The sequence below is a fragment of the Lycium barbarum genome, chromosome 10 (genome assembly GCF_019175385.1).
Source record: "Lycium barbarum isolate Lr01 chromosome 10, ASM1917538v2, whole genome shotgun sequence".
NCBI lineage: Eukaryota > Viridiplantae > Streptophyta > Magnoliopsida > Solanales > Solanaceae > Lycium > Lycium barbarum.
The window spans coordinates 5298159-5315012 of record NC_083346.1 but is presented as its reverse complement, the minus strand read 5'-3'; the positions used below and the strand labels follow the sequence as shown (position 1 = coordinate 5315012).

At 34.1% G+C, this 16854-nt stretch overlaps 1 protein-coding gene and 1 pseudogene across 2 annotated transcripts in view; one reads left to right on the top strand and one right to left on the bottom strand.

Annotated features, from left to right (window-relative positions):
• The first annotated feature begins 870 nt into the window (after window positions 1-870).
• LOC132614523 (cytochrome P450 724B1-like) overlaps window positions 871-16854 on the top strand; it is a 36114-nt gene continuing 20130 nt past the window's right edge. The window contains exons 1-9 of one of the 2 annotated variants that reach the window (XM_060328987.1): window positions 871-1377; window positions 2231-2555; window positions 2963-3115; window positions 3195-3422; window positions 3511-3597; window positions 3728-3806; window positions 4130-4236; window positions 4343-4461; window positions 4820-4978. In XM_060328987.1, the coding sequence (XP_060184970.1) occupies window positions 1166-1377; window positions 2231-2555; window positions 2963-3115; window positions 3195-3422; window positions 3511-3597; window positions 3728-3806; window positions 4130-4236; window positions 4343-4461; window positions 4820-4919 (1410 nt within the window). In that variant the 5' untranslated portion in view covers window positions 871-1165 and the 3' untranslated portion in view covers window positions 4920-4978. Of the gene's footprint in view, window positions 1378-2230; window positions 2556-2962; window positions 3116-3194; window positions 3423-3510; window positions 3598-3727; window positions 3807-4129; window positions 4237-4342; window positions 4462-4819; window positions 4979-16854 lie in introns of those variants that run through there. The other variant, XM_060328988.1, reaches the window with a different exon arrangement.
• On the bottom strand, window positions 10067-16644 carry LOC132615133 (uncharacterized; annotated as a pseudogene).

Genomic DNA, 16854 nt, shown 5'->3' with positions numbered 1-16854 from the left:
CATGCTCGGAGGATGAGAAGCGTATGCGAGAAGTTTTCGCGGTTGCATGAGTCTCAAACGGATCTATACAGCTGCCTCCTACTTCCTACAACTCCCATCACATCAGCCGTCATCGAGCTGAGTGCCACTGTGTACAGAGTCTAAGCTGCGTCACTCGGCTGACGTCACCTAGGGCAGTAACCTATCAAGGGTTTGCCCATCTAACCAAGACTTAAGAGGGAAGAAAGGGATCATCACATATTTTGTCCAAGTTCTCACTTCTTGTATTATCATTGTCTAGCCAAGAAATATATTCAATCTTGGAAATCATATTGTTGCTATATTATTGCTTCCTATTTACATTGCTAATTCAGATTATTATTATTATTATTATTATTATTATTATTATTATTATTATTATTATTATTATTATTATTTGTATCCGTAACAAGCCAATCAACCTAATCCCGAGCTCGTTCGAGAGAGTCCCCGGGTCGAATACAACTTACTTGCCTTTAAACTTGTAAAAACAAATCTCTAACTTCGTTTTTTGATAGCTAACGATTTTACCGGAAAACAATTATATAATTAAGATTCCGAATTGATAATATGTCAACCTGTCAACTGTCATCAATATAAATTAGTTATTGGAAATCAAATAGTAACACCTAAGTAGGCGTTTGAACATGCGATTTCATCTCATGAGATGAAATCATGTCCAAACAGCTCCTAAGGAAACTCAGACTCCAACATCAGTGCGCCATTTTTTCCTAGTTCTTGAAAATTGAAATTAAAAGTCAATGGTCTAAAAATAAAATTTTAAAAATTCAATGGTTTTCTCAACGATTTTCTGAAATGTGAACTGGAAATTATATAAGCATGACTCTCGGATATTCCACTACTACAAATTAAGGGAAGTCATTAATTTCTTAATTATCCAGAGGTGATCTAGTGAATTTAGTGGTAAGTGCAATTTACTAATTAAGTAAATCAAGATAATAGGAATACAAAGGAAAAGAAATAACTATAACATATGAAATGATCATAAAAGGTAACTTATTTAACTCAAGGTCTAGATATTACTATACATATCGGCAATATTCACATGATCTCTCTATATATAGTATATGTAAATGATCTTAAACTAAATTGTCAGTACTAAAAATTTCGTGGCTATCTTGTCATCATGATTTTGCTTCTTCCAGTGACATTAGCTTTATTATTTGGTACTGTAATTTTGGTTTTAATCTTTCACCAATTTTTCTTAGTTAAACATCATGAACCTAAAGGCTTACCCAGTGGGACTATGGGCTTGCCCTTTGTTGGAGAGACATTTGGCTTTTTTACCCCTCATAAATCATTCTCCATAGGCAACTTCTTGCAAGAACATCGATCTAGGTACTTCATATTTACTTCTATTTTTTTTTTTTCAACTTCTCTTATGCTGTCAATTCTGCTCAGATGTAGCAAATGTTGGTGTTGGATTAAACCTGAGGAGGGTTAAAATGGTCAAATTAATAAACAAATTAACAACCTAACTTGTTCCACGTTTGTTTGGGTCAAAATGGACCAAATAACGAGTCATGACCCAAAATAACAGGTCAAAACATAATTATACAGTACAACATTACCCCATCTACCCTCTTTTTTCTTTTAAGATTTTTTTTTTTGGGTATTTGGAAAAAAACATATGTGAAAGCCAGTGTATTTTCCTTAAATTATTTGTTTTAAGTTCTTACCCAAATTTGATTTGGTATGTATGTGGATTTGAATTGCATTTTGATCCGTTACGAGCGAAGTTTAAGTTCTTAGGGGTCGTTTGGTAAGTAGACTAAATTATCGCGAGATTATAATCCTGAGATTATAGTCTTGAGACTAATTTATCCTACTTGGGAGGTGAGATAAATAATCTCAAATTTGATGGGATAAGACCGGATATTCTAGAGTTAAATTTGGGCTTCATTTTATACTTTGTTTGGTAGAAGCTATGAATTTATCCTACCTTCTACCAAACATAATATAAAATTAATCTCAAACTTAATCCTGAGATATCACACCTTATCCCGCATACCAAACGACTCTTACGGTTTGTCCCAATAATTTGAACCTGTTGGGTTGTGCAACGAATGGGTCAGAAGCCAACCTGTTTAAACTTGGGTGGCTTAGACATGTTACTAAAAAATAAGTTAGATTTTCTGTAACTCTAACGTACGATGCTCAAGATATATATATCTTCTTGTTTGTATTTCAGATATGGAGAAGTATTCAAATCCTATCTTTTAGGGTCTCCAACAATTGTTTCGTGTGACTTAGAGCTCAGTAGATTTGTCCTCCAGAATGAAGGCAAGTTGTTCCAAAGCTGCTATCCAAAATCAGTTAGTGACATTCTTGGTAAGTACTCTTTAATGATTGTCACTGGTGACCTTCACAAAAAGTACCGAAACATTGAAGTTGGCCTCATCAATAAATTCAAGTGCACACCGGATTCTCTCAGTAATATTGATAAACTGTGCGTCTCGTTAATGAAGTCATGGAGAGGAAATCCACTTGTTCTCTTGTCAAAAGAAGCTAAACAGGTCCGTCCCGAAGAAAATATCAGCTTATAATAATTTTTAGTTTCAACAAGATATTTAATCTTGTATCCTTGAATTTCTACTTCTCAAAAATATTTTTTTTCAAAATTAAATTCCTAATTAGCTTCCCCTCTATATCTGTCATTCGTAATTTTCTATACAAATGATCATTATACGTAGAAAATAATTTATCAACAAATATTTTACCAAAAACATCAACGACTTATTATCAGTTTAATTCAACACTTTGATCCAAAAAATACGTAATTGTTTATTTATAAAATTAATTTCAACACGTAAAGGTGCGTTTATCAGCACATAATTCTCATCAGCACACAATGCTGATCAACTATTTATAATCAGTGAACCCAAACAGGCTCTCAGTACGTAATTTGAATCTGTATTTGCAGTTTAGCTTTAATCTCATGTTGATGAATTTGTTTGACATGAAACCGGGAGAGCCACTTGGTTTGCAGTTATTAGAAGATTTCCACACCTTCATGAAAGGTTTTGTCTCCATTCCTATTAACCTTCCTTGGACACCCTATGCCAAGGCCATGAAGGTACTTTTTCTTACATAACGTTCTTTAATAAGAGATTTCAGGTTCGAATTCCCCTTTTAACGATTCTTTCTGCTGGCAGGCTCGTACGAGGATTTCATCAACCTTGAAACAAGTATTAAAAGACAGGGAAAATAGAAAAGATGTGGAAGTACTAAATGGGCCAGCCAAAGTGGACCCTTCTGATGACAATTTATTGAAAGAACACTTAAGGGACGTTCTATTTGCAGGTTATGAAACAACCTCAGGACTATTGTCCCTACTCGTCTATTTTCTTGCCCAATCACCACAAGCTCTTCAAAATTTGAAGGTAAAGCCAACTTTACCACTTATATAAATTAATAGTAGCAACTTCTGAAGTTTTTGATATATAGTTTAACAACTTATCATATGATCAGGATGAACACCGTGCTTTAAGGAGAAAGAAAAAGGAGTGGGAACCTCTAAACTGGGAAGATTATAAGCAAATGGAATTCACCATTATGGTAATTCCTAAATCTTGTACTCTTTCAATTCAACCTAATCAATTGGGCCATATATTAGAGTACTATTATTATCTATAGTTATTTTCTTTTATATCGTTATTAATATTTAAAATTTACCATTATAATTCAGGTTATAAATGAGACTCTACGTTGTGGCAACTTGGTGAAGTTTGTTCACAGGGAAGCTATCAATGATGTCGATTTCAAAGGTTTGTTAACAAGAAATCATTAAAGAGATCATATTGTTCATATGTATAATCATTTGGAGATTCTATATATCGCAACATGAAAAGAAAGAAAAAAGGGATTTAGGACGGCGTTGTGATGAATTCTTATTTTCGTCACATATTTGTGACAAATCTTCATCTCCGTCATAAATTGTGTCCATATTAATGATTTATGTCATAAGACTTGTCTGTCATAACTTTTTCATCACACATATGTGATTTAATTTATTTTTTATTTTTTTGTATTGTACTTAACACATATATATAATATAATTTTCTTTTAATCATTGTGCTCTGGATTCTAGGATATCATATTCCAGCGGGCTGGAAAGTACTTCCTATTTTGTCTGCAGTACATCTTGATCCATCGTTGCATGAAAATCCATCGGAGTTTAACCCTTGGAGATGGAGCGTAAGTTTCTCTATTTTTTTCTTTTCCCCATGAAGCATATTAATTTCAATGGACAATCATTAAGATTTTTAGAAAATATCTTTTAATTTTTCCAAACAAATTTCAGGAACCGGCCACAAGCAAGAAGGTGATTCCATTCGGAGGTGGATCACGGTTGTGTCCCGGGTGGGAGCTTGCTAAATTAGAAGCAGCTTTCTTCCTACACCATCTCGTCCTCAATTACAGGTATTTAATAGATGTGTTAAATGGGCGAATTATACATTTCAGTGGGTTAAAAGGGGTCAAAATAATAACGAATGTAACCATAACTCGTTCGTCATTTGCTTAGGTCAATTTGAACTAAATAATGAGTTATAATTCAAATCACCCACCTTACAATCATATTTTCATTTGTTTGTTTGTTCTTTTATGATTTGCTTAATTACCATTCAAACTAATAAAAATGGAACACTTTATATGTGAACATATAATTTCAGACATAGCAAACTGAACTTGGCCTAAAGTTCTAAACCTATTAACTTTAAATCCTGATGATTTGTTTTCTTTTTATATTAAAATAAAACATTATTCATCTATTGTGTAGGTGGACAATGAAAGAAGATGATTATCCAATGTTGTACCCTTATATGGAGTTCCCAAGAGGATTGCTAATATCTTTGGAGGCAGAAACTAGCGAATTTTAAGGATTGGATTGTTTGACAACATTAAAATTATAGATTTACCAAGTTGAGCGCCTATTGGATTAAGAAATATATATGATATTCATTTCTCCAATTTTTTGACGACTCTCTCAAATTCTCTTTCTAATATAGGGGGCAATTGTTAGCTATATTAAATAATACTATACGTTTTAAGTTATGCAGAATAAAATGTGGAATAAGAATATATTTACGTATTAACAGACATAAAATAATTCTCACGTAACTAGTAATTAAGTAAACCGAACAATCCCCTTCAAGATTTGCATGTATTTTGAAAGGTTAAGAAAATTATGTCACAGAATTAAAAATTGGCCTTTCCATTATCGCTACAAACATTGGACAAAAGAAAAGTCAAACCAGTCACATTTCTTACCTAAAAAGTAAGGAGTAGTCCAAAGACGAGTAATTTCTATCTTGGTAGGTCTATAAATCACATAGCATCAATATCCAACTCTAGTTGTTTCGAAAAAGATTGAACGGTGGAGATTAAGTTTGAATTCTAAATGACAAGAATATAAACGTAGTTAAATGCCATCATGTGTAAATTGTCTAAAAAATGTCTATGATATGAATAAATTTGTAAGTTATGTGCAAAATTGTTCAGACGTCAGAATAGGATAATAGGATAAAAATATTTTTTCTATGTATGAACTATTTCAATTTTACCATATGTGATACTTTCTACAATCACCCTTTCAATTAGCAAATTATCTCATATTTGTCCTTGACTTAAAAAGAGTTCCAACCTAAAATATAGCAGCGGAACTAAAATATAGACAAAAGTAAGATGAATTTGAACTTTGTTCGCAAAATATTCGGCGCATGAAATCTACTTTCAATATTAAAGGTTTCTTAAAAATAAAACAAAAGCAAGACGATTTGTTAAAGGAATGCATAATAAAAAAACAACAAATAATTGGAAAAAAAAAGTAGCGCGGTACACTAAGCTCCTGCTATTCGCAGGGTTCGAGGAAAGACCAGATCACAAGGGTCTATTTATGTAGCCTTACATTAGACTTCTGCAAGCATTATTTCCACGACTCGCACGCTTCACTTTTTGATCACATGACATAAACTTTATCAATAATAATATTTACGTATTTCGTATAATGGAGAGGTGTTTTATACGTTTACCTTACAAAACAAAAAGTGATAAAAAATGTAGGAAAAAACCAAGGGGTATATAACAAGGGGGGAAGTTCTTGTCTTGAAAGAAGATGCCTTGCTTATATAAATGTGTCTTCTCCAGAAATCTCTATACAAAATTAGGACGTCACCTCATACATTTCATTATTTTAGTTTTGTCCCTTTCCCCCTTACTCTATCATTTCTGCTTTCTTCCTTTCTTCATACTTTCGTGTCTCCTATTACGATGGATTGACTAGAAAGTGAAAAATTATGGCTCGAGAAGTTCTTATTAGTTCATAGCTAATCTATATACTAGAAGTTGCTTGAAAGATGGTGTAATCAATAGCCTACGTAAGATTTTTCGTAAGCAACGCCGGTATTCATAGAAGATACAACAAAAATATGAATATCACATAATTAAGAGATAGCCTTGACCCAATGGTTAAGTTATGCTTTAAGCTACAAGAAGTCGTGAATTCGATACTACATAACCACAATTTTTAGCCACATTGGTCATATTTGCCAAAAATACGCTTGAGTTAAGGTTCAACTCTGCAACCTCAAACAAGAAAATCATGCATCGAACCAACGCTCCAAGCGAGTCTCAATGTTAAGGGTGTCATTTTATTTCTATATATCGGGTGTCGCGTGACACCTCTCGGGTGAACATGGGTCCACCCTGGGCGTAATAGTTCCGTGATCGGCCTTATGTCCCACACATCTATCCAAAAAGTAGATATAGTTTACCCGAATACTCTTATTTCTTAGCAACGATGGTGTGAGTATCTAGTTATGCCAATGAATCCAAGTGATCTACTAAAATTGTTGGATTTCATAATCCTTATTTACTGTCTCTAGTATTTCTGGAAAAAAAATTCACCAACTATTCCTTTTTGGACACTTGTTTAGTATATAATCATCTTTTTATTTTCTTACAATTTATGGACCTTTTAGATTACGGTCTAAAGATTTCTTTTGAACAAACTAAAATTGTATGAGAAAATATTAGATCATGGTCTACATTTTGTAAGTTATTCACTAGACTACACTCTAAATTTTGTCTGTAAGATTAATAAACATATGAGCAAATATTAAACCTGAGTCTAATGTTATTTGAAGGGTAATTTTCTAAGGACTATATTGTACAACTTCCAAATTTGGGACAAAATCTAAATGATAACCTAAACAATAGACATTTGTGTAAATTGACCAAAGCTTCCCCACCAAACCCAAAGAGAAAAGCACAAAATTTTCCCTTTTGTCCCTATTTTGTACTGGTCTTAATTTTTATCCCTCAATTCAAAAACTTTTTTGTGGGACAAAATTTATATTTTCGCATCATAATATCTCACAACTTATGCCCACGCACGCCATTAAAGAACTTATGCCCCGCTAGACATAAGTTCAATCACAGTTAAAAAATTAAAGACCAACTCCTTTGAAGGCCAAAAATTAAAACAAACCCATTTGAAAGGAAAATCCTGCAATTTCTTCAGTTTTGTCCACGAGGCAAATGGGGTCTCAAACCCCCACCTCCAATGCCATTTGTGTAGATCACCCAATTTTCTGCTCCACCAAACCCAAATAGAAAAAAGCCCAAAAATGAGATTGGTAATCCTATTCCAAAGGCCCAAATAAAGAAAGCCTTGCCCCTCTTTGTTTTTTAATTCTTATTCTTGAAATTTTAGCTTTTAGCTTCAAACTAAGCAAATCGATTTATAGCTTGTTTGGTCCAAAGGTTTATCAAAGCCAAAAGTACTTTCTGTTGTAAGTGTTTATTTTAGAAAGTTGAGATGTTTGATTAAGCTTTCAGGAATAACATAAGTGGTTTTGAGCAGTATCATAAACTATTTTTTATAAGCTGGAAAAATAATAATTCAAAACCACTTTTGGAACATATTGGTCAGACACAAATTGTCGCTCTAATATTACTTTTCCAGATAAATAAATTTTAAAAGCTTAGCCAAACAGATCGCTTGTTTGTTGTCATCTCACGTCATAAAGTAAACTAAAAAACTTGTATGTATTTAATTAAAAAAAAAAAAAAGTGCAAATTTGGTCTCTTGCGCCTTTCCTAGTATTAGACTTCTCTTGTTCTTGAACATTTAGCTTCCAGTCTCAAACTTAGCAAAATTGATTTAATCGCTTGTCTATTTGACATTAACGTCCTCCCTAGCCTCCAACTGACTTGTCCATGTTGTTTGCCAAGAGACATAGCATGTGAAGGTTAATTAATAAGGAGATAGACACAGACAATAGTCCAATTTGTCCATGCATCTAAGTAAAGATTAGCCGAGTTCGTAAGGTTCAAAAGTATAAATAATAAATCACCAAGTGATGTATTTTAGACATTTTATATCGTACTGTTTTCCAGTTAATAATTGTTTATCATTTCTCAGTTTCCCGTCATTTGCTTTTTGCGTAGCTTCATTTTAGATTGTTGATTTGAAAATCTAACTAACCACCTTAAAATGATTTTTTGTAGGTAATATGTTCAAAGAAAAGGAAGAATGCAATCTAAGGCTAAATCTAACTTAGACAACTTAAGGTAGATAATAATCTACCTTTTGATTAATGTAATATAAGCTATATCTTTCCTACCAAAAAATAAAAAAGGCAGATAACAATCTCATTTAAGAATAAGAGACTAGGAACATTATAGAACTTAGGAGGTATCTAATCTAATGCAAGTAATAGTCACTTTTTGTACCACAAAGGGTTGTAATAGGATGCACATGATCCTTTCACCCTTAATCCGAGATATTGGGTTCGGGTTGAGATTAAAAGAAATCCTTTGACAAGAGTGTTTCTCTCTTTAATAAATTTTATTCAGCACAAATACAAATTAGTTGGGACCCAAAACAATACCGAACGCTGAATAAAAACATTTTCTGTTGGTCAATATTTCAACATGTAAATTATCATTAAAATTATAAATGTGATCTTAACTTTTTGGTCCTAGCTAGTAATATTTTTGTTTCTCTCTGAGCAGTAGGTAAAGAGTAACATCAATTAAAACAAACTACTGTTGATACAAAGGAGTGGATGAATGGAATTGCACCAATCAAAGTCGTCTCTTTGCTAAATATACCCCATCATTCCAAAATTACTCTGTTCATCTTCTTTTTAACTACCAGACGTTGATTTTACGGAAAAGGTTCTCTTGACTTTGCTCTTGAGATTTAGAATCGAAGAAAAGATTAACTAAAACTAACTAATAAGTGTCAAATAGTGTTGTCGGTTATAGTAGTGCTGCAGATACACTGTTGTTCGAATTTTTGCAAGGAAAAAAATAACACAAGCAAAGTTTAAGATTGTCGGATATATGGGGGTCACACAGTCTTAAATTTTTCTTTTCCAGTTAAGAAAAAAGTTCAGCTAGTTTTGTTAAATGAGAAAAAAATGTTTGAGAGCCCGCCTTAATATTATGGGAAAAGGTGCAAATATACCCCTCAACTTTGCGATATAAAATAGATATACCTCCATTATAAAAGTGGTATAAATATACACTTACTATTACAAAATGGTGCAAATACACCCTTTTTGCTGGCAGATTTTTTTTTTCAATCATTTAGTTTATTTTTAATTAAAAAAAATCACGTGGCTTTAAAAAAAGTCTACCATTTTTTTGAGTATGACATATTTTTCTAAAGTCGCATAATAATTATTTTTTGGAGGGTCGGGTCTGGTTCATATAAAAAATGGATAGAAAGTCACGAAGATATTTATTTAAACGAACCAGACCTTACTAGGGGTGGGTGTTCGGTTCTTTGGTTCGGCTATTTCGGTTTCGATTTTTCGAAGGTGGACACCGAACACCGAATCAAGCTAGTTCAGTTCGGTTCTTTCGATTTCGATTTTTTGAAGTTCAGTTCGGTTCAGTTTCGATTTTTTTAATATGATATTAGAAGAGATTCCATTTACACTAATTCATATTCTCAAAAACAATAAAACATAAAACTGATAAATTAAAATTAAAATCAAACAAACAGAATACACAAGAACAAAAAATTATAACTATGATATAGAATTACTAGGTGTTATATACATACCGTAAGAATAATTAGAAAAACACATAAAAGCCATGTTATAGTCTGAGCCCATGCAATAGTCTCATATTTTTGTATTTTTTTTATTTATTTTTTAAGCACGAGATGTCCAGTTTTGCTCATGTGAGACTGTGTTAAGTGCCCTACATTGGTTGAGGGAACTGACTGTTGTCTCTTTATATGGTCTTTGCCGATCCCTCACCTCACAAACTAGTCTTTGGGGTTGAATTAGGCCTAGAGTTCATTTTCTTAGCATGATTCTTTTATAACCGTGATGTCCGGATTGGTTGCACACACCTCGACTAATTCTACAGGGTACTCTCTACCTCCCACCAACACAGGTATTTGATAACTCTATCCACCCAGACTTGGATAGATGGGAAGAAATCACCAAATGTTTTTGCCTCCAATGGTATTAGAGCCAGAATCATCTCTATTATAGGTTTCCAAATGTTATATGCCCCCATGTAATATTCTCCACACACTAAATGTCTAGCCTTGGCCGTGCAAAGTATCCTCCATTGGCAGAGGAAATGGGAATGGACTGTTGTCTCTGGTCTTGGACAATCTTCACTCCATGAAGTAGCTCTTGGGATTAAGGCCCAACATCCAATGTCCCCTTATATGCTCTTGGACAATCCTCACCTCATGAGGTAGCTCTTGTGATTGGGTTCATTTTTTTCCAGCCAACAATCAAAGCAAAGAAAATTTTAATTTGACTAGTCAAAAGAATGGCAAAAATAAACATATTATTGGATTTTGTATGTTCCATGACATAGGTATTAGTCTAAACAAAGACATAAGCAAAGATTTTTTTTTTATAAGAACTTTCATGCAACTGCTGAAAATATAAATCTGAAAACATCAGGCAGTAGGTACTTTTCAAAAGTTGAAAATAAAAAGTGGCTAGGAGAACAACAGCTGTACTTAAACATGGAAAAATACTTCACAAGAAGGCAAATGGAAATAATCGATGTCTACAACAACGGCAAAGGCATCACTATTTCTTTTATCTTTTTCTTCATTTTGGGAAAGATGCACCTTGCTTACAGAAGGTCCAGAGATTAAATTCACTATCTAATAACAATGATAAATAGGAAATAGCTCGGCCAATAGCAACATGGAAAGAGGAGAAGGTAAAAACAGACAGATCTAAGGCATAGACCAGCTCATAAAAAAAGAACATGTAGTCAATTATCTTCAAAATGGCATTGCAGATCTCCTAACTCACTTCAGGTTATATCGCTGGCCAATACTGTTAAATAAAGGTTAAACAGAAAATAAGGTGTGTAATCAATTAAAGGCAAACGACGCGCACTGTTAATTTGGACAACAATGCAACCAAAGAATGTTGTAGTTTCATCAGTGAACTTAACAGTATGCAAATAATAGCTATTCCATGCTTGCTTAATCAAAAATAAAAGAGGTCATCGCTATGACATGACCATTCTTACTTCACTTCACCTTGTTAACATGCGATAAGGCTCTCGAAGATCTTTGGTTACAAGATCATCGATCAAAGTCCCTATAAAACTACTCTCTCTCAAGAACAATAAGTTGCTTGCCATCTGAGTGTCTAGCTGCATTAATTTCAGATATAATCCCCTACATCAGGAAAAATTTACCGAAAGAGGCTTAGAAGAACTTATCAGATAATAATCATAACGGCCTAGTTAAAAAGTAGGAACTAGTCTAAACACTTCCTATATCTATTGGATGCATAGGTAAAAATACATAAGCAAAAGTGAGCATATTGGAAGATAAAAACCTGGGCAACAGCTTCTTCATAGCCTGTTGTCCCATTGATCTGGCCAGAAAAGAAAAGACCCTCGATCCTTTTAGTCATTAGGGAGCTGGAGCACTGATAAGCAGGCAAGTAATCATACTCTACGGCATAGGCTGGCCTGAGCATTGTACAATTCTCAAGTCGGGTAATGTTCGTAAAAGTGACAACCGTAGTCTCTCTGGCAAACCAGTAGAGAATCCCTACAGATGAACGAATCATTACACTATGCAAATAGCATTGGAGTATTTACTCAGCAATACAGTGATATATAGCATCAGAGTATTTCATTTCCAAGAGAGAGCGTACTAAGAAAATGAAATTTTAACTATAAGAAATTAGTCAACAGAGAGCTTTAAGTAGGCTACATATCTTCCTACCAGCACATCTCCATTGGTTCTTTGGAAATGACCAAGTCATAGCAAATTAAAATCAATTTTATGGATATCACTAACCGGCAAAACCTTAGCACATTATACTCGGGAATAGGTGACAGACTTGAATACATTATTCTAAAAAGAGAACCACAAAAAGCCGACAAGATCCTAAGAGTGTACACTTCTTCGAAGTTCGAAGTAAAGCACCCAATCCTCCGGAAATACAAAAATTAGCTATATGTATGGATTTAGTACTTGTAACATCAAATTACAATAAATATTACTAATTTCAGCATCTAAGATATAATAAATGACAATGTTACTCCAACAACTCATATTAAACATCAGTAAGGGTGTGATTGGTATGACCAAAGATGCTTTTCTTAAAATGTTTTCTTGATGAATTGTTTTTGAGTATTCGGTTACTTTGACCCCTTTTTTTTTTTTGGATAAGCTAAGTGGTATTATTAACAATGGGAACGAAAACTCCCTTATACAGGAGGTATACCAAAAAGTAGAGAATCTACATGAAAACATGATACTCTAAAAAGACACCCAATCATCTATACAAGAAGAAATCATGAGGGTGCACCAAAATGCAATCAAAGAGAAAAGGCTATTTTTTAAGTGTGCAAACTCATTTTCGACCCCCTCAAAAGCTCTCATATTTATCTCTTTCCATATGACCCACATAAAAGCTAATGGAGCAACCTTCCATGCCTTTTGCCTTCTACATCTACGTCTTACAGCCCAACTGTGCAGAACATCTCTAACGGTACCCACCATTGCCTGTTGTACACCAAAATCATTCAGAAGCACCCTCTACAAACTCGACGCTACTTTGCAATGCGCCAATAGATATTTTTACCCCAACAAAAATATTTTTTCTTGATAGGTTATTGAAGGAAAATATTTTCCTCAAACGGGAGAAACCAAAGTCATTCATTTATAGGGAAAAGTCATTTTTCTTTGCAGTATATCATTTGCTTCAATTGCACAGTTCGAAACTCGGCGGATAACAGTTTAACATGTTATTTTTGCTTCTATCGTTCCTTTTTTCCGTTCTAATATTGTTATTAACCTTTAGTACTAAAATATTACCCAAACACAGTCATCATACACACTCCTCCACCTTCATGCCTATCATACTTTACCTAGTACACAATACGGGAACATGATGTGGGAAATGATTTCCCAAGATAAAACATTTTCACAATAAACATTCCCTTCAATACCAAAAGCACCCTATTAAGTAATTCAACAAGGTCACATAAAGATAGCTCCATCGCAAAATTAAATTTTCGATTTTCAGTTAATAAATTATAAAAAGAATCAATTTGCAACATTCAACTCATATTCAATTACTCTAGTAAGTGAAAGGGTTGAAGAGGAGTTGCACAATAAAAAAGAAAGAATCCTCACTTGAAGAAGAAAATAAGAAGTAAATTCAAAGTAGGCAAAAGGTACCAGTAGGAAAGGCGTTGTAAGGCTGAGAAGAATAAGAAAACAACGAAAAATAGAGTGCTACAGCTGAAGTGTATGCGGGGAGGAGTCCGAGGACCAAGAACTCAAAAGACAAAGGCCCTTTTTTTACTCCTTTAAAAAAAAAAAAAAAATACAACTTTTAAAGTCAAAATCGAAATATTTGCTGCTTCTAGCTGGGATCACTTTGCGCCTGACAGTTCGAAGAGCTCACCCATGAGGCGATAACCCCTAGTCGATCAATTAATACACTGCTTGAATGTAAAGGATTTATACCATAAACACTGCAGATTGTCAGCAAGATGACAATCAACGAAAAGCTGTTTTCCTCGTGTAAGGCAGTAATTAAATTAACTCAAAGAGTCAGCAAACCTGCACGTAGAGCTCAGGAACACTTCGACCGTCAGGTTCAAGGAATATTTGATGAGACTCTTTCTCTTGAAATCTTACAATCTGAAATAGTCAAAAAGATAATCATACTTCACATGGGAGAAATAAAAAGAAAATAAGAACAAATAAGTTTTCAAATCTGGAGCCATGATATTTGAACGAGGGAGTTGGTTACTAAATTTACGTCAACTAATACTCGTCACATACTTTGTTACGAGCAAGGATTCACCCTCCACTCACTAGATGAACTATAATAACATTAGCAGATTCTAGTATCAGATGGAATTAAATCTTCCCTCCACTTACTTTCTTTTCCCTCCAATAGCACAAGGAGCTTCCAAGTTACACAATAACTACTAAGAAATTTCAGTGGGTATAAATTTCCTCTTGTTGAAATATCAGGATATAAATTTTTGGAAGGGACAACATTAACACTTCATTGGAATCATGATCATTAACATTTCATCGAGATAGTGATCATTAATAGTTTCAAAACATAGCTAAGGTGTATATGATTCCAAGCTTGGGAAATAGTATAATAGTAGCCTCCTTTAACAATTGCACCATCTTAACAGAGCATTCGACAACATAGAATAACACCCTTCTGAGTAAGTGGTAACTAATTTGCACAATCCATGATGGATATCCACTTTAAGAATTTAAAATGTGAGGGGATTTTATCACCAACCATATCAATCAACTTTCAACTATGCCTCAGAATCACTCTAACCCACTATTGAACTGCACATTGATATGATCCTCACAAAATAGTAGACAAGCAACTTTGAAATGCTATACGCCTAAATGTAATAATCCAAATAATTACCCTTTTCTGTTGCCATTTGAGTTGAATCAAAGAAACATGAATATCAGGAAAAATAAGATGGAGATAAAAAATCCAAAGTTACAATTTATCCGTACTTCATTTGAAATTCTCTGTAACTCGAAATAAAGATATGCTGATATAAATTTGTCTCGGCAAAGTAAAGTTCGAAGGAAGATTAATCCTTTCCATTTCACATTTTTGGCTAAGAAATGTGCAGCATTCTCACATCAGTAAACGCAAGCATTCCGCGCATTAGGTGATATTAACAAGAAAATAAGAGCTAGAACGGAGAATTTAGTATGAGATGCCTCAAAACCAGAGAGAAGCTACATGGTCTGCAACATCATATAATACCTTATCCTCAATGGAGGGGCAGTATCGAGGGCCCTTAGCTTCCACCCACCCTCCATAAGTAGGAGTTTCGTGCAAATTATCTTTAATTAGCTGATGAGTGCTCTTTGTGGTACGTATAAGGTAGCAGCACATTTGTTCCCTTTCTATATGGTAATTAGCATCAAAACTGAACCAGCTTACCTGAGGATCAACGATAAATGTTGGAGCATATGAATGTAGACCCATGAGCATGTATATATATAAATTACAAATGAAAAAAAAAAAAAAATTAAGTGAACCTTACCAACAAATATATCGCACACTCTAAAGGGAATTTCAAGCCTCCAGATCTTAAACCCTCATGAGATAAAATGAAGGCCAGAAGCAAAATAAAAGCTCTACAAGTAGCTACCTATCAATAACGCAAGCCCCCTCACAATGTATATACTATTCTCTACGGTCTATCCCACAGGAGAGGGGAGCTGGACATCGTGTAACTTGTATTATATAGCACATAGCACTCAGAAACACATGCTTGCAGTTTTGTATTAGATATAAAATTGCTTATAATAAATTGGTTTTTGATCAGACAAACTTAACATCTATTATTATCAGTAAAAATCAAGAAATAACTGTTGGACTAGGGGAAAAGAGTATTAGATATCGCCTATCAGAGTACATTTGGAGGAAATCCTAAACCGGATCTAGGTTCAGAGAGATCCAGAGCATTTAAAGTGACAAGTAAGTTTATCCAGAGACAACTCAAATAAAAATCACATGCACTTCCAAGTGAAACTAGCTTATACTGTTATACAACATACTTAATAAATGAAACTCATCCAGAAGCATGCAATATTTGCAACTCACTCACAAAATACATTGTCGTAAGTAATATGCTATTGGATTGCACAAGTAGTTCAGCATGGTTAGAGATCATAGATGACAGTTAAGTCTACAGAACCTACATATTAAGAATAAGCAGAAGGACCTCTTCATCTCCATGTTGGGGTTCCAGTCCTGCGAAATCTACAGTACGACAGTCTACACGTGCAGGGGTTCCTGTTTTTAGCCTATCAGTCTCAAAGCCAAGGCGCTGCAAGTTTTCTGTTAGACCAACGGAAGCTGATTCACCAGCTCTTCCTGCAGGCATTGAAGTTCTACCAATCCATATTTTCCCACTCATAACGGTCCCTGTCGTCAGAATCACCGAAGGTGCATAGAAGTTCATTCCAAAGAAAGTACAGACCCCCTCAATGTTGTCATTTTTCCCCAACAAAATATCTGTTACCATTGCCTCTCTGATAAAGAGGTTTGGGGTGCTGGAAATGGGAGCGACAAGTTAGGCTCAAAAGATATAAAGGCCACCAATATGTTTGAGATATATAATTTGAACACAATGGAATAACTTGCAAAATCATGCACCGATGTGCAAGGAATTAATTGAATTTCTCCATACTTCTCAGTTTTCTGGTAAGTAAATAGATGTTTATAGCTCAGCCCTTTTTCCTTTTTATACCCAAAAAAGAAAAAGGAGGCGAGAGAAATGGAT